Below are 24,205 nucleotides of genomic sequence, written 5' to 3' on the forward strand. Positions count from 1 at the left end.
TAGAATTACAGGCAAGATACTGGGCATTTTTATTTGGCAATTTACAAAGAGCAGTTGATGGGATCTACCAGACATGTGAAGAGGATGAGAATATCTCTGAATGTAAAGAAGTTATTTTAGTATTGGAGAACTACACCAGGGACTTTCATAATTTAATAGAATGGTTTAAAGTTAAATGGGCCTATGAAAATTCTTCTCCACCATTAAGAAGAACTCCTTTGGCCTGGGAAGTTAGGAAAACGTCTCCTTGTCGAATGTGGAATTCAAGCATAATTCCAAAATCCACTAGTCCTCTGCAGAGAGCAAGTCCAACAGAATTGATTTGTAAAAGTCCAATTGACCAAATCATGCCTGAAGGTAAACCGATTGTAACGGACAATAAAATTAATCATGCTAAAGAAGAATTTGTTCAAAAATTGTTAAAAGATAATAAAAACAATGTCTGCAAGAATTGTTCTTCTGATATTAAAGATAAACGCAAGACTGGACCAGACAAGTCAGGAAGTCACTTAACAAACAAGGAAAGATCTACTTCAACGAAAGCATCTAATAAAATTCTTGTGAAACAAACGGTGCAATCGAAAACAAATAGCTGTACAGATCGCAGAACATTAAACGATAATGTAACATACGATGCGAAATTATATAATAAAAATAATGGGCTAGGAAAAAATGAAATTAATACCAAAGTTAAAAAAGATAGTAATAAAAATTGTGAAAGCAACATTAATAAAGAAAAATTAAGTACAAAGACAGCTATTGTGCAGAACTCCGAGAAAATTAATCAAGTTAATTGCCAAATAAATAACCAATCTCATGAAATTGACGATAAGTCAAGTACTAAAGATATTCCTAGTACAACATCGAATAATGTAGATAAAAATCCTATAGTAATAAATACAAATAAGCCTGCCTATGCAACCGTGTCACAAATAAAAAAATCTAAAGTACAGCCATCAGGTTCATCTGAAGCTCCAAAGTTCATCAGAAGTAAAACTTGTTTAAGTGATAAAAATTTACCTGCTTCTAATAAAAGAAGGCCTGGAACATCTGTTATTGTAAGGGAATTTCAGCCTCCCGAAAATAAGGTATTTATAACATGTATATTTCATTAAATTATAGAAAAAAAAAATTAATGTTAAAGATAACGCTTTAATATTGTATACATCGAAGGGCAGATATGACATTTTCTGCAGTGACAAACGGCTAGCGTATGTAATCCTAGGCGGCGGAGGCAGAGGATGAGAGAACGGGAAGAAATCGGTCATCGGCAAACCGGCCGGCGCGGTATATACATGCGGTACATGTGAAACTCGACGCACACGACGCTAAAGTCACGTTCGCTAACTGCCGTCACCGTATCTGCCTTTCAACGTATTATTATATGTATTATACAAAATGCGTTCTTTTTTTTTCAGTTATCAGAACAAAATACAAAAAGAGATCAAAATAAAGACATGAATGGATCGGTAGAGGTTTTAACCAAACAAACAGTATCTCCGAAATTAAAAGATGAAAATGATGGCTGGCAAACTGTAAGGAATCGCTGCAGAAGAGGAAGCACGCATAATTTAAATATGTCTACTCGTTTTCATAAACCAAGCACTGCTTTATCCTTGCCAGCTTTATCAATAGAGAGCCCATCAGAAAAGTTAAAGAAAACTAGTTACACTCCCGATGGAAATAAGCAAAAGAAAAAATGCATTGTAGGCAAAACCGGGAAAAATATGAATAACGAAGTTGAGAAAGTTAAAGGGGAATTCATAACGTCTACAATTAAAAATAATCTCGAAGACACACTTAAAAAGAATACATTAAATTTATGCGATACTAATTCGACATCAGTAATCGCAGCTATTTTTAAAAACGACGCGGAATTACTTGAGAAACGTATACAACAGTTTATGACCGCTCAGGCGGAAAGAGAAAGAATTATTTTAGAGGAAGAAAGAAAGACGGAAGAAGCAGATTCTCAAAGGTCTCAGCAATTATCCGACGAAGAAGCATCTTTAAAACGGCAGATTTTAGAATTGGAGTCTACTGAAATTGACATTGACACCGAAACAGATGAAACTGATGGTGAAATGGTTCTTGAAATGGAAGACGAGCCTGTAATATCACTCAGTGTCACTGACGATATTAGTTTAGAAGACAGGTATATTAAAACTATGCATATTGTTTAGCGTTTCCATAGGATTAAATAAATTTTATTAATAAAACAAATGTTATAGGTACGAAAATGTGTTAGAGGGAATGACTTGGGCGGAACGAGTCGACACTCTTGCACAATTGCGTGCATTAGTAGCTCGTCATCCGGGGCGTGCTTTAGAATTGCATCAAAAACTTTCATCCCCATCGCGAAAGAGATCGGTTCCCGAAACATTAAGAAGATATCAAGCGAAACAAGCCTGTGCTCAACACAAACGTCAAAAACTGCTTATGGAAAAATCACAACGATTGCGAGATCTGTTGAACAAAGTGGAAGACGTCAAAATTGCAAAGAGTCAATTAATAGAGGACAAAAGAATCAGAATGGAAATGAAACTTAAAAGAGCGGAAGAAAATAGGACACAACATTTATTAGAAGTCGTAAGGAAGGCACACGACGAGGACTCTAAATTGAAGGAAATAGCTTTTATCAATGAATTAGAGGCGCAAAATAAAAGGCACGATTTTATGGCGTTATGTCAAGAACAAGAAGAAAGATTACAAGTACGTATACATATTATCTCCTCTTGAAACAATATTTGTAATATAAATTACAAGATTTTTTAAATATATTATTACATTTTTAATTTATCGTTTATTATATAGGGTATTCAAGAAGAACGTCAACGTCGACAAGAGGAGAAAGCTGCTAAAGAAGCAGCGGCTGAGGAACGTCGAAGAGCCTTGGAAGCAGAGCGGCAGTTGCGAATACAAAAAATGAAGCAAGCACGACGAGAACGTGAGGAGAGGGTTGGCAAAATGCAGCTCGAACGAGAAAAAGAACGACAAGTACGTGAATTATATTATTATTGTATCCTTAATATGTTTATTTTAAAGATTAAGTGTCTAAATTGTTGATTTTAACTTTGTAGGAACTAGCAAGAGAAAAAGCACGAGATCGTGAAGAACGTTTATCGGCACTTCATGCAGCGCAACTGGCTAATCAGGAAGAATTGCAAAAGAAAATAGCGCAAAAGCAACAAGACTCTGCTAGACGACACGTGGAGAACATTGAACACATTCGACAACGTGCGGTTGAATCTTCAATTTTAAGATCGGAGGAAGTACCACCTACTCTCAAATCATATCCCGCTCAAAAACAATGTTCTCTATGCGGGACGATTGTAAGTTTTCTGTGTAATTATGTAGCAAATATATATATATATATATTTTTTTTTTCTTAACTTAGATTTATTGAATTTACTTATTTTACAGATATTTAACGAGGTACAGCTTCTAAGCCATTTGAAAGGAAAGATGCACCTTGAAGCAGTAAAAAGTGCACATGATAACCGCGAACCGTCGCGAGATGAACTTCAGCGTTTTAATATTGCGCAGATACGAGATGTTCCTGTTAACGTAATCAATAATAATAACGCAAACAACAGCAAAGCTGTGAAGGAAAAGCAAAAAGCGTTGAAACGTCGATGCAGAAAAATAAAACAGCGTATGAGCTTACGTGGACAGGAATGGGAAGACAAGAACAAAAATGAGACTAATCAGAATTTATCCGTCGAATCAGCTAATAAAACCAAATTCCGACGTAATTTGAAAGAGTTAGATAGATTATTTAATAATCATTCCAAATCAGCGTGGTCGAATATAGCATTGGCTACCTTAGAGCGTTGCTTAGGGGAAATTATTCGAGCCTTCTCCAAATCAGTAAGTTTCAAAGAGAAAATACCATTTTCTTTCGCATTAATTCACATAATTGTATTCTATTAATTTCGTTTCAGTGTCTGCTTGATCAAGATATTTTTAGATGTTTGAACGGATTTGATACTTTAACAAACTTATTAAACTTAGGCTTAAATACACAAAATGCATCTTACATTTTACCAAATAAGTAAGTAAAAATTAATATAAGTATAATAAATGTTTAATTAATATTGAGATTTTTACTTTTATTCTAAATTTTAGGGCAATTATATTATTGTGTCGAGTTTACAAGGCAGCAGTCAATGGAAACGTTGAAAGCGCAGAAGTTATTTTATTAAGTAATAAAATTCTCGTCATTCTGGATCTACTTCTACAACGTTTGGAGGTAAGTTTTATGTTTAGTTTATTTTTAGCAATTATTATTGTTTCAGCTATCATTATTTTGTATTGTACCATATAATACGATTTATATAAAAGCAGCAACAATCGGGTAACAATGAAATCTTTACATCTTTTTTTTTAATAGAAAAATAGCAGTTTTAAATAGGAAAATTGCATTATTGTTAACAGAATTAAAAATTAAGAATCCGATCGAAGTCGTTTTTAATACCGCTCTGCGCTATTTTATGTCAATCTTTACGTTTTTATAATAAATTCTCGATTTTACAATTTTTTAATCGCTCACTTTTACAAACATCGTAGCTTCATAAAACTTTAAGGTTGGTATCTGATACGTGCTGCCATCTGAGAAAGAGAGCTAATTTATCCGAACTAGTATCCTTGAATTCGTCATCCGAAGTGTTTCGTGAGAATTTTTTCAAAGCAAAAAGGTGTGAAAATTCTAATCTACAGAGTTTAATTAATATATCTCAATCAATTTTTAATCGTGCGTCGTGCCACCGCCAAATGATCGCAGGCGGCGACTTCTCTACTCGCCGCTGACGTCGCAAGATCGACCCGGTTTTGACTTGATGGTTAGGAACACGACAATTTTTACAAACAAATTGTTAGAGGTAATTAGACAAAAAAAATCTTACATTAAATTCCAAGAAAACCATAGCATAATTACACGAAAACGCGATATTATTAGAGAATTATTAACAAGGGCTTTTGGTGGGTTTCTATTCGTATGTATTTCTATTTTTAACGATGTAAGTACTTTTGCTTTAATTATATTTCAAGACCTTGCTTTAAGACGAACAAAAGTAATTCGGTTCTTAATAAGAACGAGAGCCATAGTACACGGCGATATCCGCGTCGAACGAGCATAAACGAGCGTCGTCTTCTAAAGCGAGCTAATGTGGTAGATAGGCATGTAGATTACAACTTGTTTTGTCTCTTTCTTTCTTTTTTTTTTCTTTTACTTTCTCCCTCGGTTTTTTTTTTCTTTCTTTCTTTTTTTATCTCGCTTCGAGTTCGGTAAAGGGAGGACGACGGTAAAGACGCTGTGTCCCTGTCAGCCTGTCCATTCTGTCCGACTTGTCAAAATAAGGATTAAGTATCTCGAGGATCCATGATTTCACGTCCTGCGGGTTGCCTTTCGGACTCGTTTGAGTGTCGCGGTAGGCACGTATCGTTTTCCCGATAAATAAAGGGAATACGACGCACTAATTTCGAGAGATGTGCCCGAAATCTGGAGAGCAGCGAGACTGTGCGCGACTACGTAAACGGGATGTCTTAACTATACGGGAATAGTAATCGTGACTTTCGTGCTACCTATTTTGGAAATTTAATTGTTTAAAATACATAACGTCGAATTAAATGTATAATAATATCACGCCTAGTTGTGCTGGGTGAAAATGTATTAATGCTGAGCCGGTATGCTAAATTCTCGCGTTTAAATATAATGAATTTAAATAGTGCTTTCGCGTTATTACTTTTCAAATGTCGACTCTCTGAAGATTTCAGTATCGAGAGAAAATAGATTTAAAATAAATTGTATTTTTTTTATATTTTATATTAATTTTTTTTCATATATATTTACGTTTTTTTTATTTTTATTTTTTTCATCGGATTCGCGGTTCAATTAATTAAAAATATTTGATCACGGCGCTTCGGTGTGCGCGGTTAGCAGAACAATATTCGGTTTGGTTTAATTCGATTTACACGCGTCTGGCGTTGTCATTTTGTATACGTGTCAATGAAATATCGAGTGCTTTACGTAGTTAATTACAAAACGGCAAATATAATTACTGCGACCAATCGTTATTTTTCTTTTTTTTTTTTTTTTTGCGCAAACGTCCGGCATGCATAACATGTACGCGCAACAACAAGAGAAGAATTAAATTTAAAAAAATATAATATAATAAGACAACTTCTCTATTTTTCTCTTTCTATTTCTTCTTGGATTTTTTTCGTTATTTACGCGACCGCAAGCGCATCTCTCATCGGCGCGAAGATTCACGCTTTCAACGGGCCGTATGGTTACGGCAGACCTCGCATACCCTTTTTTTTTTTCTCTCTCTCTCCTTTTTTTTTCCTCCCGAGCCGATCATCCCGTGGCTTTGCCACCGACGGGAATCCATCGGCGTGATTTTCGCCATCGATTCTTCACGCTCCATAGATACGGTACTGGCGCCTCCTCCTTCCTGTCCCCTCTTCCAAGGATCTCCCTCCGCAAATGCATTAGCGGCGAGAGAGCTTTTAGTGACGTCACCCACATACAGAGGTACGCACGCACGCACGCACGTATCGCGCCCGCTTACGCACACACGCGCGCCCCGCTAACACGCACGCGGAATGGGAGGCCCGGGCTGGGTACGGTGAAAGGAAAGTCCGTCCAAGCACGGGTGAATATGTACGCGGGGTACTTCTGTTTCCACTTCCATCAAGCCCTGGTTTCGAGGACCCGGCCTAATCTTTTGTCTCGTCCTCCTCTACTTCCACGTTCCATCCCCGTTCTCCATCTCCTCCTATCGGCGCTTTTTCAACAACCTCTTCGCACGTTCTAGAATACGAAATGCGCGCTGCAATTTTCCCGCCGCGAAGCGCCGACCGATTCCGTGCGAGATTTCACGGGAGGAAATCCTCCGCCGAGCGAGGCGGAGAGCCTCTCGCCCCCTTCCTCCCTCAAATTAGCGAAAGAAAAGTAAAAATATCTTCCACGCGGAGCGTGGTGTTTTACTCGAATAAGAACGCGTTATCTTTTCTAACGGCGGCGAAAACAATAAGCGTTATTTGCGACACCGAAGAGGCGCGTGCTCGTTTTATAATCGTCCTGCAATAACTCGGATATTTCGTTCGGCTCGGGCAAATATTCGGGACGAATTCACCTGTTTTATACGGACGTTTTGCGTTTATCGCTCGTCCGTTCGTGCAGGCAATCGCGCGGCTCTCCGTTTATCGTTAGATCGTTCTGTATTATTGGCCCCAGGCTCGTCGCCGGGCGCGATACCGGGATCCTCGAGAAAATGGAAGCGAGGGAGTCCACCTTCTTACCAAATGGACCAGAAAAAGACGTTGTCGTAAAGCGCGCGTCGGCGATAAAAACTCTCGGCAAATTAAAAATTCACCGATAAACGGGGATTATAGACGCGGGTTCCTCCCACGTTATCTTTATAACTGCTTGTACCGCCGTGTTTCCCGATGTATACGCGTTTCCGTACGGCCGAGGTGCAATCGAGATCGGGATCGACAAGCCGCGCATTCGAAGAAAAAAAGAATTGAGAAAGCGCACGACAAGAATGCGTTTTGTTTTTTATTTTGTTTTGTTTTATTTTATTTTATTTTATTTTATTTTATCTTTTTCTTTCAAGGCATATTCTTTCGTGCCATTTATCCCTTCAACGCCCTTGATGAATGCGACTCCTCGCGAATAAAAAACGGTGGTTCCTAATCGATCTCGAATGTTTAAGAAAATCGTGTAAGGGATCGCTTGTAATTCATTTCGCTGGGGTCGGGGACAAACTTTTCGGTCTGGACCATTACGCAAAGAGACGAATTACTTCGAGGGACCGATGCCCCCGCGAACGTTTCCCAATTTCTAGTCCGTCGGCCAAACAAATTTGCGAGTTTCGCGTAAATCCGCCAGAAACCGTCCGCGTACCGTATTCTTCCACCGCCGCTCCAGAATTCATATGTGTATTTATGCGTGACTGCGTCCCGGTTGATGGACGCGGGAAAACGATTTCTCGACGACTGCGAACTGTATTCGTCGACCGTAAAATGAAAAGAAGGAAGAATACGCGTCTTCCGAGGCAAATGAACTGAAATTTGAGTGACGTGGACCGATATGTGAACGGAGACGTAACGATTGATAACAAAACGGTAATCACGTCAATTGTAAAATGTAAATTCCACGTGTGAAAAATACGCGAGAAATAGCATAACACGTCGATAATTTTTTATTTTGTTTTTTTTTAATAATTTATATTAATAATTATTTGACGATAAATGTGTGTCTAATTATTTCAACTTAAAAAAATTTATTACGTAACAATCGCGGGGAGAAAAAAAAATGCTAATATCGAAAAGGATGCGTGCAAAAGTACGAGCTGATCGATCGATTATGGAATCGTGGAATCCCGCCCTGCCATTTTATCAGCGTTTCATAGAATTCTCTAAAATCTTCTTCTCATCGACTCGCTCTTTCCGTGACGCTTAGTTCGAAAAGAACTGGATTAACATAAAAGCATCTCCCGTTTATGGCCGTACATACCCCGATATATGCGTTCCCCGAAATTTCAACGTCTCGCTGGCGTCTTGTTTTCGTTCGCCTCCTATCAGAGGAGTCGTAGCAGCCCTTTTTTCTTTCTGGATACGGATGGGATTGAATTTGTCAAGGCAGTGGTCAAACCACTTTTTAATGTTTCGTAGGAGATTATTTCGCTACCTCTCATGAGCGGCCGGTTCGTAACATTATCTTTTCCATCCGAGGCCTGTCTGGGCCACAACAATAGTTCTTAAAAGATTAATATTATGCTCGTCAATATTTTCTGCCTGCGGGTGGATCCTTCGGGAATCAATAACAAACGTGCGACGCACCGATGTACTTTTATTATGTCATTATAGGTAAAAACCGTGACTCTTTAATTTGGAAAAAAATTCGTCGCAAAGAGGAACGTTTTGAGAAACCGCCTCTCGTTTCCGGCGGATTAAAATGTGAGCGCGATTCGCCGACGCGGTCCGTAATACATCGCGATATTCAGCGGGTTGAAAATTAAATAAAAAGTGGACAAACTTGTAGCGTATAGCTTTTCTATAGAATTCCACGAACGGGCTTATCGGGACCGAGGCTAAACTGTTTAGGACCCATATTCCTGTCCCGAAAATTCTTATCGAAACCCTTTGACTCGTTACCACTAATTTAGCGTTCTAAATGCGCACGTACGTGTGCGTGTTGCCCAACACGCCTCGGTCTAACGGGTCTGTAACAATGACTCAACCTATCAGGAATTCGCTGTGCCTGACCGATCGACTGAGATTCGACGCTAAGTACATAACTAGTCGACCGATGTAATGGTCTGCTAAGTAAAATCTGAGTAAAAAAATATGCTGAAATTCTTTTAATTCCCTCGGGCGCGGTGGCATGAAAAATTTACTTTGAAGTCTTCTTCACCGTTCGACGCTCGAAAAAAAAAAAAAAGTACAAGTAATGACGGATAATAGCTTGGACGTCAGTGGCTCTGTCCGTTTCTTCTACATCTTACATACACTAGACGAAACCTTGCACGCGCTGTTTTTCAAAAAACCCAAATAACAAACTACGAGAAAAAAAAGTCATGCGACTTACCGATCTGCATGAGCTTCAGCGGAGTTGTGGAGTTCTGCCGGTGACTGTAACATAAAAAAGAAAATATTAATATAGATATGTCAATTAATAAGATTGATAAAAAAATGATTTTTTTTTTTTTTTTAATTTATACTTACTTAAAAGTTGCTCCGCCGATGCAGGATGCCCCCCGGGCCTGCTCCTCCTCTCAGATGGGACGTGTCGAGTCATCCTTCCGCGCACAAGTCACTCGCGAACACCCCGACCGTGATTTTACAATCGCGAAAATTACTCAATAATTACTTTCGCGCGTTACATGTTCGGTACTCGCGTTTAAAAGAAAATCGAATGTCAAAAAATTCCGCCCGAATACTTTATCGAAATCCCGGAACGACCGACGAATCGACTGCGGTTCGTATTCGTACAATTTCGGCGTGCGACACTTTTCGGTGAAGTGTTGGTAAGATGATCTGTAACAAACAAATAAAAAAAAATTAACTTGTAGAGATCTCAATAATTATTTAGAAAAAAAAAAGATTATACACTGTAATTGTACACTCTAATTGTTCGGGTCTAATGGATCCTAGTTCTCACATTTTCCCCTCTGGCTTTAATCAAGTATTTTGTATTTTTCGTTTGCCGCAATTCTTTCGCGATGCCGAATAAACGAACTCGCGTAATTATTTAATCGGAATAGTTCTTTTCGAGTTCTAAATATACGGCTGATGACCCTGACGCATTTAAAATAAATCTATTTAAAAAGCTCAGATTATTCCAATAAGATCCAAAGTTCGATAAGAATTTTGATGTTCGTTTCAATCAACTGTCCAGCTTAAAAATATACGAGAGGAGCAGCAAATAAAGGCTCTCTCGAAAAATATAGCGACGTTATTTATCAGACTTTGCGAAATGTATCGTGAAGGTGTTATATTCGTTCGTTACGTTTTTCTTTTCCAGACTCTGACTAGTCTCGACGATCACGCTCAGACTCAGGATGTATCGGCCAATTCAACCGGAAATGGCGCAGTAGCCGCCAACGCGACGCAATTGCTGTGCAGCCTGATCCCTGAAGAGCCCTTTGAGAAAACGGTCTTGCAGACTCGCGTTCAGGATATTACCGGGTAAGTCCTTCAAACGCTCAATTTACGAGTATAGTCTTACGTTAGGCGATCTCGAAGCACCGATATCGGCATCGCGCAAGAACCCCAATCCTTTTAAATGATAATAACGTTTTTATTAACATATATATTCGTGAGTCGAGTGGTCGGACCTTTTACGAAAATGTTGCATTACTTTGTATTACAGAACTGTCCTTGTAATTTTAAATTATTTAAAATCTGTTTCTTTTTTTTTTTTTATAAAAAAATTTTTTTTTATAATTTTTTTGTTATAAAAAAATTAATAATTTCATAGATTTTTCTCCCAAGATTAAAAAAGATGACTCTTATCAGCATAAAATACAAAATGCGGTATCGTAGGGCATTCAGTTATTAGTTACGAAATGGCGAACCATTAAAATTAATCTCGGGCAGGCGACCAAGGTATTATTTCATTGATTAGGATAATCAAAGCATAATTAGCAGCAGCGTTCCACTTTTTTCTGGATGGCATGAACGCTCTACGCGTAATGGCGGGCAATCATCTACAATGAAATCGTAACTTCTGTAACGTGTCTTTACGCATCCTCCCGTAGCTTTTTTATATAATTCCTCGATAAAAGAGCTAAAGCCGCTGCGGCGGTATTTTTAATAAAAAAAAAACCCTGTACTATTAAAATGTCGTGAAAACGTAGAGATCTGATTAAAAAAGAAAATTTGACGATAAAATAACGACGCGATGCGCACGATTAAATCTCTTCTTATCCGAAATGAAACGAAAAAGAAAAAACGGGTACGAAAACGGTTTCGATTTATTTGCCTTTCCCTCCCAATGTTTCTCCTCTTGTCGATCGACGGCGGATCCTCTCGCCTCTTTCGCCGAAGCTATTAACACCCGACGGGGGTTTTTTTCACGCATTTTATATGCACTCGAGCGGCTCTCGGCCAAAAATCCGTATCCTTTTGATCTGGCTGAGTCGCTTAAACGCACACGCCGTTCTCTCTTTGAACCGCGCGGAAGAATATTCGGCTTCTGCTTTCCCGCGGCATCCCGGCTGTGGACCACCCTGTCTGAAAATATAACCGCGCCGTGTCGCGCCGATGCCGAACTTAATACGCGAGTCACGCCAAGTGACGAGACGCGGCCAGTGTTTTCGTTGCATCGCGCGAGATCCGATCTCCGGCCGGGGTGACGTTTCGCACCTGGGTCAACTTCCTTAGCCGGGACCTCCCAAAACGCCGAGTCAACCCCTTTGCCGCCTGCCTCCATCACCTTCATTGCCGTATCTCGGCGCTCAAGGCGAGCTCTTTTCTCCTCCTCCCCCCTTCCTTCCCCCCTTCCGTATCTTCCGAAGAGGGAAATCTTCGCCCGCGTTTTCTCTCGCCTCTCGTTTTGCTCGTATCGAACCGTAAAAACGTAGCGACGTCATACGTGTAGGAGTAATACTGGGAAGGGTACCTATCTCTTTGATATCTCGGGGCACATGGCGCGAGATGAGCTTTTTGTTCTAGGCGAGAGAGAGAGAGAGAGCTTTGTGCCTTTTAATTAATTAAATGCCAGTTGGAAACGCAGTATTTGGCTTCGCGTACGCGGATGTCATATGCAATTCGGTTATTTCATTCGCGCGAGTGTTGTTTACAAGGAAGGTTCGCAAACGTCTGAAATTACCGTGTCATTTCCCGCGAGCGTGACGTTACGGCGTCGTGCAATATGTTAAAAAGAGATTCCGGGATTCGTTATCTTCCTAGCGGGGGCGCGCTTTGCAGTCGGGTGAATCTGCGAAATTTCATGTTCGCCGAATGTACCGCCTGGGGGTCTTGTATAATGAATGACGAAGGTGCGATCGGACTTATTGTCGATCGCGCGCACCGGTAGTGGGATTATTATGATTAATTTCCTGCCGATGTGCGAGAAAGGCCTAGTCACGATTTTTACTCAGCGTTACCAGCGTTGCTTTTCGCTCGTGTCTTTAAAGCGCGCAGATGTGTAACGGCGATCGATCATTTTGTACGCCGTAATACTTATTTGACGGTCGTTAAGTGCACTCGCCGTCACTCCTTCCCTGAAAAATAATGCCGCGGCCTTTTTTTTGCGCGGGCAAGACCGATTTTTCCTTTCACAAACCCGGCGATCCACATTACCGTTGCCTCCGACTTGAAAAGAGACGAGCAATTTCGCAGAAAGTAGAATGAATGATGAACGACGATCACTTGCACGGGACATATTCGATAACGTCTATCGGCGCCCATTCGTGCTGGATGATACGATCAAATGACGATTCGGTGGCGTTGTAAACGCAGCCGCGTTAATAAGTTAACAATAATCTGGTAATGAATTGCGGTACGCATTTATGCCATGTGCGTTTTTTTTTTTTTTTTTTTATAAACGACCAAAAATTATACGATCTTTTGTAACACTCTTCTGTCTAATCGAACGTGGTCGGCGTTATATTTTTGTCATATTTAAACTTTTGATACGTCTTCTGTCGAATAAGTTAATCTTACGAGGTGAATATTTTCAAAAGGGAGAAATAAAAATATAATTGAATAGTAAATTTATCCAGTCGTATGACAGTTAACGTGTTAATTTATGTTAATGGTGAAATAAAAAATTCAATTTTTTTTTTCCCTTTTTTTTTTTTTCTTCGGTGTAGATGGTAGATTCTCTTCGCGATGTCTTAACAAGCTGAAAAGCCGAGATGCGTTTCTCGCTGTCGATATAATACTCCGATATTGTAACGTAGGAAATATAATTATCATTAGGTTTTATCGATGATGCGCGACTCGGATATCTCTTAAACTTTTTGATAGTGTACGAACGGCTTCATAAAGTAACAGATGCGCGGTACAAAGATAAGCAGATAAAAACGAAAAAAAAAAAAAGAAAAAAAACGCGTATGTTTGCCTATCAACTTTTATCCGTTAGCTCCGCATATCTCTCTGCGATCTCTGAGCAAAGAGGCAACGGTGGTGGCGGCTCTACCGGAGATCATTTCCCTCGTTTCCCACTTTTTCTCTTTAATACCAACATTGCCAAAGATAAATGAGCTTTTTGTTGTGGAAGTACACGAGTCGTAGAGAATCGCATCTTTGCGGGGTATACGTGTGCGTGAGCACTACGCGTAAATACGAACGCACATTAAACGCGAGCTTTAATTATTCCTATTTTTACAAAGATATTTCTACTTTTTGAAAAATATATCTCATTTTTTTTTTATAATGAGGTTTTTTATGCTGAGATGTAATTTTTTTTTTTAATGACGCTTTAGCGTAAAATAAATTAAAGTATGTACGCGTATATGAGGTACTGGCTTTTAAATTATAAACGTTTATGCGCGAGGAACATGTTAGGAATTATTACAGACGAAACCTCGTATAACCGCAAAGCCAATCAATGGCGGTTCGGCCTCTTTTCCCGGGGACTCTCGAAACTTGCCGCTGACGATCAGGACCCGAGCGGCAGCTCGCTATCGCCGACATAATTGCTAGAGAGGAAGCAGGTAGAGAAAAATCAAGTACGCAAATACTCTTGACGATAATCTCGACGGGTCGTTAGGAGGAACCTGTCGCGCGTTGAGTTCTTTCGATTGGAAATCAAGCAAGTGATTCGTTTATGTTCGCGATTTTAATAAAACGATGGGTTAATTATAAATTTATAGTTTGACAATTTAACAAATTTTTTTTTTTTTATAATTTTACATTAGGCAACTGTAACGATTTAATTATAAAAATGTGATAGCGGTACGACAATTTAATAGTCATTATCCTGTCTAAAAAAAAAAAAGAAAGAAAAATGTCCGAATATGATAACGCGCGCGAATCTCGCGCACTGTAATCGCTGCCGCTTCTTAAAATGCTCATCTTCCCTGCGCACGCCCGAGATAAATCACAGTTTGCACTAGTTAATTGAAACGGATGTAAGAGGAACTTGGCGCGATCTCGCTTTTTGTTTCTCTTCGCGGCGCGAGGATTAAACGGGCTTTCGATCAGCTTGTCGACGTCCACGAGCCTAAATTTTCCTTAGCCCGCCCGCGGCTTCCCGTGTCCCCCGTCTATTGTTATAAAGAATTAAAGGACTACGTCTTAATCGTGCGTAGAAACGAGGTGCTTTTAAGCTTACTCCGACGGGATGGTGTTAGACAGGGAAATCATCTACACGCTCGTAAGTGTAAAGGCTGAAACGTCGATATTCAAAGCCTGGCAGTTTTCTGTCTTAATTAAATCGAATCGAATTTATTGTAGCTTTTTTTTTTCTTTTCTTTTTTGCAATATAATTGAAAATTATTTAATTGCCACGGGTCTCTTAGGAACACAAAAACTGATCGGCTCTGTCAATTTGCAACTCCATTTTCCCTTTGTCACCTTGTGTAATTCTCTCTTTCTACATATCTGTTTGTCTTTCTCTCTGCAAACGACCAGTCCCGTGTAACTGTCGCAAAAATGATTTGCGACGTAATCGTCAGGCAACGGGGCAACATCAAACTGAGGCATTAATTAATGCCCTGCCTAGGCGAACGGGCGGCTCGCGCATTTACTTAACGTAATAAGGTTCACGGCGGCTTCTTCTCTTGCCTTGCCTCCCAGCTCGTGCGAGGTAGCTGGATAGATAGGTAGGTTTATTACGAAAATGAAAAGGCTACGTTTTAGTCGTGCAACCTGATTAAATCGGGAGTTGCGCGAAACGAGGTTAGACGCGAAACGACGGTCTCTTCCCCTTTGAAGAGCGGCGGGCGAAATCTATTTTATTAATATAACGGCGCTGCTGTTTGATCTGATAATTTAGTTTCGTCATCCTAAAGAGCATCCTCCCACTCTCTCTCTCTCTCTTTTTTTTCTTTTTTTTTTCTTTTTCTCCCGCCCGTCGATATATACCAAAGGCCTAGACGCGAGCGAGCGAATCTCGCGTAAACGCACCGACATTTTCCCGTGGGCATTTTCGGACTTCTTTCCTCTTCACTCGCCGCCTTATCGATTTCATGCAAATAGATTCGGCGCGCGACCCTAACGCTCGATTGCGGGAGGAAAACAGCAACAAACATCGATGCGCGGCCGGGTTCCGCGTAATGGACTTTGGTACGCATTAGGGCCAGGTACTCCCGTAAGTACTTCGGTAATATGCAAGAACCATGCTATTTCAGCTTCTCCTCTTTCTTTTCAACGGCTTTACCCGGCGATTGTAACGCATCGTTAATTGGCTGCATCGTCGAAGGAATCCGCGTTCGGACGAAAACGCGTGGGAGAAAATTAACGCGCGGACGTTATCAAGATCGCGATCGAAGGGCGAGCTCGCGAGAGGGACGTGGTCGCCGTACGCGGTAGCGAGAGCTTTCCGGCTCTAATCGACGAAATCGGCGCGTCGCCGGCCAGAAACCGATAACATTTTGGCGGCGGTCCAAACGGGTGCCGAGAGTCGCCGGGGCACCTGCCACGCTCGTCGTCGGCGAGGGCGACTTTGGGCGAGCCCGAAAGCGCGAGGGTGGGCTCGGCATAGACCGGCAAGATCATCGGCGGTCGCGGAAGAAAGGGGGAGATGAAGAAAAAACATCGCGGGGGTGAATGAGCGAGGCGGGCTGGGTACGTAATCTGCTAATGGACTGCTTTCCTCCCCTCCGTCTCGTTCCCTCCTCCGCGCACCCTCTCTGTTTCTCCTCGTCCAAATTCACCCTCGGCATACACCCTACCCTCCGCCTCCCCCCTCCCCCTCCCCCGTGTCCTCTCTTTCGTACGGATTCGACTCATCCCTCTGTCCTTCTCTCTTTCTCTCTCTCTTCCTCCCCGTTTCTCTTTTCTTTCTCTTTCACCGAGCTATCGGCGACCTACGCGCAACACGCCCAGTCGTTTGCTATTCTTCGTATTTTTGTTAGGTTCCTTTTTTCTACGTGTTGCTCGCGGGATTGGTCGATACACCGCGAATCGGTTTAACGTGTTCGTACACGGGGTGTTGAAAAATTACATGTACAAACTCCGAAATCGCATTGGAGATTCGAGGACGAGGAGCAGAGTGGAGTGGAGTGCGGTATCCGTAAACGCGAATACGCGAAAGACTCTTTTGCCAAATTGAATTATTGAAAGAGGAACTGAGTTTTTTTTTTTCCCTCCCTTATCATTTTTCGGTGAAAAATTATGGTCTCTCGTCTAAAAGTTTATACGTACGTGACCCGTTATGCCTCGTTAATTTCAATTAAATTACATCAATATATAATTTTTCTCGAAAAAGCATTGCGCAAATAGAAAGTAGAGAAAGCGTAATCTCGTTCACTTTCGTTTAAGAAAAAATCGTTGCCAAATATGCCCCGAAGAAGCTGCGGTTGGAAAAAGCTACATTCTATATGCGATATTAAATTAAAATTTGTTCCGCGAGTTTGGCGTAATTTCTTTACATATATTTCGCATATCACCGAAGGAAGAAATTATTCGTTATACTTCGTCATATCTTCGATTGTGTTTTACCGTAATAGGGAAAAAAAAAACCTTCGCGAAAGCGTGCGGTCTTCGTGCAAGCAGACGCAGTTTTGCGGGCTCGTATTTAATTAACTTCTTTTCATATTGGAATTCAGACATGCAAATAGCCGGTTAAATATTACATCGAATTCGCGAATGGCAGGTGGTATCGTTCGCGCGCATAAATAATGATTTAAATTATTACCGACAATACGCGTCGGCCGAATTAATTATGATGACATTGTATTTTACCTTGTAAACGTTACACGCGCGCGCAAGCGGTAAGTCCTTCTCACTTTCCAATTATTATTAATTATCGGATCGATTACATAATGCAAGCGCCGTTTTATTTTAAAAGCTCGTTGTACAATTTTAACGACGGCAAAAATTTGCTCCCCCCCGTATTTTTTATATTTTTTTTTTTTTTAATTTTTTTATTTTTATTTTTACGGCGCAAATGTTTCCGCACAAAGAGAATAATATCCTCTACAGATTTCACCTGCAATCAAACCGCCATCCCCTTTTCGAATGGGATCAGTTTGGAATCGCGTTTCGAAAACTGATGCAAATTTAATTTCCCAAATCTTGCACGAGTGAAACACAAATTTGCAACTACATCTTGTTATTATTTCAAAACTACGCTTGTACCGTTGTCGCTAAAAAAAATTAATGATTCTCATCGCGAACAATTTTTTTTTACTTTACCGTTTACGCTGTGAACTTGAACTTACGTTGGGAAATTCGTGTTTCACTGGGTTTTCATATTTCACCGAGACGATTATCATCTCCTGGTTGAAAGAGCTGACTGTTTCGCATCGCGTCGCGTCGTTATAAATTTAAAGTAAACGCTAGTTCGGCGATTCGGTGTTAAATAGACAGCAGATGCACTTGAAGTATCAGCTGGCGATGCCGGGTGTTGGTCAGTGATTCATTTCGAAAGCCTTCAGCTCGTCGCGCGTATCCGTTCCCAAAGTGCGCATCTCTTAATTCGTCCTTCGGACGTTGAATGACTATATTGCTCCCCGATACGACGACGACAAAATAACAATCTAACCAATTAAAATAAATCGCAGGTCTCGATTTACAGAGAGATATTTTTATCTTTGTTAGCGGATATTTTTATCTTTGTTAGCGGGCAGTTCTTTTAATTTTATTAATTTTTAAAGTTGCAAATCTAGCTTTTACTATCTTTCAATCGAAGGAAGGGGGATTCTTCAACAATAATAGTGCTGTCAACGACAGCGATGACAAGAGTGGCAATAGTAATGGGAACCGCGGGATTGCAGCCGAGTATTTGATCAGGCTGGGATAGGGGCGCAAGTAGAAATAGGCAGAGCGGCTGTTCTTGTTCCCATTCTGCTAAGTGGCAAGCTTCAACGTTGTCTATTATTCTCAGCGTACTCATCCAGCATAGGGCTAGCTTTAAACGGCGCCAGAAGAAATCCGGGTGTTGACTCTGACATGGCGAAGATACATTGTACATTTGCAAAAGTAACGTCTTCTAGGAGCTACTCTACTTCTTTAAAAAGACAACCTAAAATCCGATTCCTCGCTATTATTTGTCGGCTATTTGTTTTTTTTTTATATTTCGACTTTCGTTGAAATCACCGGAAATAATTTAAAAAGTAGATATATCAACGAAGATGGACCATTGTACATTTTTTTTTCTTTTTTCTTTTTTTTTAATTGTTAACAATTTTTGGTTTTGACAATTTCTGAAGATTTGGGGCAAGTAGATCGATGGCTAAATTAATTGAGCGTACCGTGTTTATTAAAAAAATATTTTTACTTCTTTCTCGTCTCTTGCCGAGTAAACCCCCCGATATACATTCTTGTATAAGAGCGTGTTTTTATGTAAATACACTAGATGCGACCACGGACTGCCATTTTGTACCGCGGCGTACGTATCTTCTCCTCGGGAATATTGAATTTCTGTAGGTAAACATAAATTATTTTTAGAAATTCTACTCCACGTATAAATACGCGCAAACGGGGTACTTCGCCGAAGCGCAGCGCGAATACATTTCGCTGGCATGATGTTCATAACATATTGAATATCGGTAAATGGTCTCCAGTCAACAGAGCTGCAATCGGTTATTAAAAAATTCAGATTTACAGGAAACCGATGCGCGGATTTTACACTGCCGCTAATAATGGATGTCAGCGCGACATTTTTAGCAATTTCAAACAGTTATAAAGTTTTTTTCAGAAATCAAATAGAAATGTTAACATTACATCGCTATCGGGGTAAACGGACAAAAAATCGGTACCTTTCAAATTTAGCGAAGTGCAGCGATGCTTTTGCATATTTAACCTAAAGATAATGATGGGTTAACATCCCGTTGCAATAATGCAGCGAGATTCGTTTTGATTCTCATTTTCTTATTTCACGTTTGGATTTTTATTATATCTTCACCGTAAAATCTCTCGCTTTGTTTTTATTTTTCAGTCCGAGATTCATTTTTGTAATTTTAGAATTATTTTTCAAGTACAGTCTCGTGTAATCGTCGGTTTATCTTCGTTGGAATATAGAGAACCGCAAAATTCCATCGAAATTCTCGTATTTACTTTTATTCGCGCTTATTCGCGCATCGTTTGAGCGAATTTACAGTACGCTCGACACCGTCGCTATGCTCGGCCAAATCGCATAGAGTTAGCACTCTTCACCCTACGCTCACCCCTAGACTCCGTCCGTACGTACGGAGTACCGTAGTGCGCTTCATCCCCTTTCCCTCCCCGCGCTACCGAAATCCCAGCGCGAATGCATTACGCATCAACGAATCCGGAGTAGCAATATCCTGAGTTGCTGGATGTCAGAGCTCGGGATTATAATACATTACCAATTCGACGAAGACCACCCATTTGACCTTGTTTCAGGGTTTATTTCGCGTGCCGACGTCTCTTATTGGCATTTAATACAAACCCGTCGAAAGCTTAGCGTGCACGCGAGAGTCTTTTAATCATTCCCGGCTCGAAACGATCGCGGAAATAATCGCACTCTCCCGATGTGTCTTCGCTTATATTAAAACAAAATTTTAATCGTTGTAGAATTTATTTCCCTTCCCTCTCAAGCTTATCTCTCGTAACTATGCAGTCGTACGAAATATCGTTGACGACTTCTCGTCCAATTTTTTTTTTTTAATATCAAATTGTTTTATATCAAAAAAAGAATGTATCTGTTTCGATGCACACAATCGATAGTGGAGAATCGAAATACGGAGCAAGATTGGCGACTGAGTGGCCGACCGCTGTACTCCGCGCCACTCCTCCCCCCTTTTTTTTTTTCCAACTCAATGATACGCGACTGTCATTTACACACTTCTGCCATTTCGTTGCGCAAACATACCCTATTGTCGAAATAGTGAAATGGCACTTCTGCCAGGCGCGTTTGTCCGATGTCGAAGAGGAATATTTCCACGAGCGCGGCGCTGGACCTGGAATTCTGTTATTCTTACTGTGAACGCCGTTCCTTCGAACAATTTTCAAGTGCAGTTTATATTAAATTTAGGTACATTGAAACGGAGTGTATGGCAATTGTTTTAAATCAACAGTTGTTGAAAATTTTGCATTTTTACGCGCGCGTCGTATATCATGCGGCATCCGGGAGAGAATATATACGCGTTATAAAAGTTTCGCAAATTGATACCGCGACAATAATTAATACTTCGCATCATTCCCGTGTGGAAATTTATCCAGCTAATATAATTTTGCAGCAGTAGTTAGATCGCGCAGATTAAATATATTTCCTAATTAATGACTAGCTTGGTACTCGCCATAAATTATAAAAAAACGTATAGTGACTGTCTTCAAAAAATAAAGTTGTCGTAAAAAAACAAAATAAAACCTGTCTAGTATCAGTCGTCTGGTCACTGTCCAGCGTGTACTTGTTTATTGTTTTGAGCTGACCTTACGTATTGCTCGCTCGACTGTCGAATTCGCCGGGCAAACCGGTTCTTGCTGACCGCCGCCTGCGCGTCCTCCACCTTTCGAGCTTGGATTCTTGGAACGCGAAGGCTGCCGGCCAGATGTAAACACATGCACGTACTCAAAACTACCGCGGCGATCTGCGGGTCCGGCAACCAGGAAATTCGACAGTCGAGGACGCGTTAGGTAGGTCAGGACGCGCAGTAGACCAGCACGCGGCGAAAAACGTTCGGACATCTAGCTTTTCTAGCTCGTTATATATTTTGAGAGTTACATTTCTGGCTCAGTGCTGTACAGTTTTTGCTAGACAGCCACGAGATTACCCACGAATTGGCCGGCTAATTATTAGGTGACGGGTGGGAATCAATTTCCACTCGGGATTGTTTTTAGAAATTTATTTATATAATGAATAGTGCAACCACGTAGATTTATCTTTTTCCCTAGTACACGCGACGCAATAATCGTGCTTTCAGCTGTGTGCCCGTCGGGAATTACGTTTTTGATTGATTTACGGCATTAATTTTGGAGCGTTACCCGGCTGACTCCGCGCGCGCGTTCACGAAAAATTTGTTGCGGGCGATTTTCAGCTAGATACCGTCGCGTTATTCGTACGGATTAACAGAAAAATTGTTTCCGCTTATTTTTATTCCGCCTCGTTTGTCAAAGTCACGTATTTTTTATCACCCGTACGCATCGCGCTTACCGATATTACTCTAAATACATGTAGCACTTTAGCGAACAAATAATCTCTATATCTCTGAAAATATGTATTCTCGATGGGCCTTCGCGAACATCGGGTATCGCCGTGCTAACTAACCGAGTTCTAGCCGAAAAACTGACTTTCGCCTCGCGTTTGGTTCGCAAGTACGAAAAAAAAAAACAGAAAAAAAAAACCAAACGCACTCGCGATCGTTTCTTCAAAAATCAGATTGCGCGCGGTTTATTTCCAATAATTCCGGCATAACATACAAATTACAAGCTATCCGTTCGATTACCCTCGTCCTCGAGGGGAGTAAAATCTATTCCCCCCCCTGCGGAGAATCTTCCCGTAAGTGCACTCGCGCGACAGTGCAGCGCGCGGAAATCGCGTAAGCCACCGCCCGGTCGGGGGGAGAAGTGGCGGGGCTTGGAAGCGCAAAGATATGCACCCTTCGCTCGCTCGCTATGAAATAATCATATGGTTAGCTAATGGCGGCCTCCGGGGTAACGGTATATACGGCCGGTCGTCCGCTCCCTCCCTTTCCTACCCCCTATCGCGCCGCGAAATGCGTGCAGAGGCGGGACGAGAGGATAATAAATAAATTCGATATATTTGCTTCGAGACTTCCCTCCTACGCAGCATTCGGTGATAGATCGCAATCTCGGGCCGGCAGCGGGGGCGGCGCACCCCTCGGGGCGTACGTGCGTGAAGATCGGGACATGGGATCTTCCCGGTTTGGCGCGAATCGCCTCGGTACTCCCGGTGCGCGTGCGGTGAATTGAATGACAGATTGAGCGACTTATACGGCGTTCTAAAAACGGCACGGTTGCGCCTCTCCCCCCTTCCCCTCCTCCTCGCTCGACTGACTCGCTAATTAAAAGCTAATTGAAAACGTTCACCACGGAGGTGTTTAACGTTGAAATTTAGGAGACGATAAAAGAACCGTGATTTCCCTTCGATTCTTACGCATAAGAGGCGTCGTCGGCAAATTGACCGAAACGAGTGGTTGTAGGACTCTGAATCCCGAGACACCCTCTCTCGGTATATCCCCGTCGCGATTACATGATTATGAAAGTATGATTCAATGTTCGGGCGAATAGCCATCTCGCTCGAATCGGAAGGACTTATCCCTACTGCGGGTCAAAGGATTAAGCGATTCGGCGCAGTGACTTTCACGGATGTAATCCTAGGCTACCGTGAACGAGCGAAGCGGAAGCGAGACGGCGAGCGTAGATGAGAAAGAGGGCCGTAGCTCTCTCGCAAAATTATTGCATCCGAAGACTGCGGTATCCCATTGTCGCACCCTACTGTCGGCGGTGTTGTTACGGATTAAGGGACGCGGAAGGGCCTCACGGTGTATGTAATCGCCGCGAGTACGTATAGCCGGCGGACTAGTCCGTCGGACAATTCTGATCCGCGCGATCATTTCCCTGCATTTTATTAGCGAATTTACTCGGCCCCGCCTCGCTGCCGCACGTTCGGCAGCGTCGCGGCGACTCGCGCTCACCCATTGTCGCATCTCTGGCTCCCGACAGGCTTAACGGACTTGCCCGTCACGTTTATCGAGGAGGGAACCGTGTGCGAGAGAAGAAGAAAGAAAAGAAGAGTCGGTCGCCTTCGCAGGCGGGCGACGCGGCTTCGACAAACCGGATCCCGTATTCTGTCTCGTATATACCGTCGACGAGCTAAAGATTCATCCTCCGAAACTTCGTGTCTTTCGAAATATCGCTGTACACGGTACGGTCGACGCGAATACTCATAAGTCTTTTGGAGAATACGGCGCGATATCGCAATTTTTTATTTTATTTTATTTTTTAATTTTTTCTACGCTACAATCGACGAAGCTAGTGCGGCGGGATTAGCTCGCAGTTAGTTATGATTAGACGCGACAGTTGGCCTTCCACGGACGCCGCGCCGAAGGGCGGCGCACCCTCTTTCCTTCTCTCTCGTTCTTCCGTCGTATATTATATATTCCAATACTCATTGACGCGTGGGCCCCGAGTTTGTGTGCGTTTTTGCCGAAGAAGGGGGGGATCGAAGGGGGCAGCGATAATACGCGCTGACAGGCACGCACCCCTTCGGGCATGCTCGGCCGCGGAAGGGGATGCTGCCGGCGAGAGAAAGGAAAACGTATACATACAACGACCCGATAGAATGAGCATCGCGTGCACCGCTCATTCGCAACCTCCCCTCGCCCTTCTGGCCGCTCTTTCACCCTCCTACCTCTCTTTCTCTCTCTCTTTCTTTCTCTTTCTCTCGGAATTACGCACTGATGTTATAATCCTCTCATGTTACGCCGTCGCACATGCTGTCCTGTAAGCAATACATTGTTTTTTTTTATCCGGTTCCATCTCCCCCCTTGGTGCCCATATGCACACTTCGCTGCCGTATGATCGGTCGGTGATCGACGAGCGTCGTCCGAATTCTTCGTCGGCTCAGGGGTCGACGGCCCGTTTGAATATATAT

General features: G+C 41.8%; 1 protein-coding gene across 2 annotated transcripts in view; it reads left to right on the forward strand.

The window, feature by feature from the left end:
- Positions 1–24,205, forward strand: part of Ssp3 (short spindle 3) — a 33,793-nt gene that overhangs the window by 665 nt on the left and 8,923 nt on the right. The window contains exons 3-12 of one of the 2 annotated variants that reach the window (XM_070665495.1): positions 4–357; positions 472–1,088; positions 1,419–2,155; positions 2,232–2,712; positions 2,815–2,997; positions 3,081–3,332; positions 3,424–3,870; positions 3,945–4,054; positions 4,129–4,252; positions 10,535–10,698. In XM_070665495.1, coding sequence (XP_070521596.1) covers positions 4–357; positions 472–1,088; positions 1,419–2,155; positions 2,232–2,712; positions 2,815–2,997; positions 3,081–3,332; positions 3,424–3,870; positions 3,945–4,054; positions 4,129–4,252; positions 10,535–10,698 — 3,469 coding nt within the window. Of the gene's footprint in view, positions 1–3; positions 1,089–1,418; positions 2,156–2,231; positions 2,713–2,814; positions 2,998–3,080; positions 3,333–3,423; positions 3,871–3,944; positions 4,055–4,128; positions 4,253–10,534; positions 10,699–24,205 lie in introns of both variants that reach the window. The other variant, XM_070665494.1, reaches the window with a different exon arrangement.

Source organism: Cardiocondyla obscurior, linkage group LG13, assembly GCF_019399895.1.
Source record: "Cardiocondyla obscurior isolate alpha-2009 linkage group LG13, Cobs3.1, whole genome shotgun sequence".
Lineage (NCBI taxonomy): Eukaryota > Metazoa > Arthropoda > Insecta > Hymenoptera > Formicidae > Cardiocondyla > Cardiocondyla obscurior.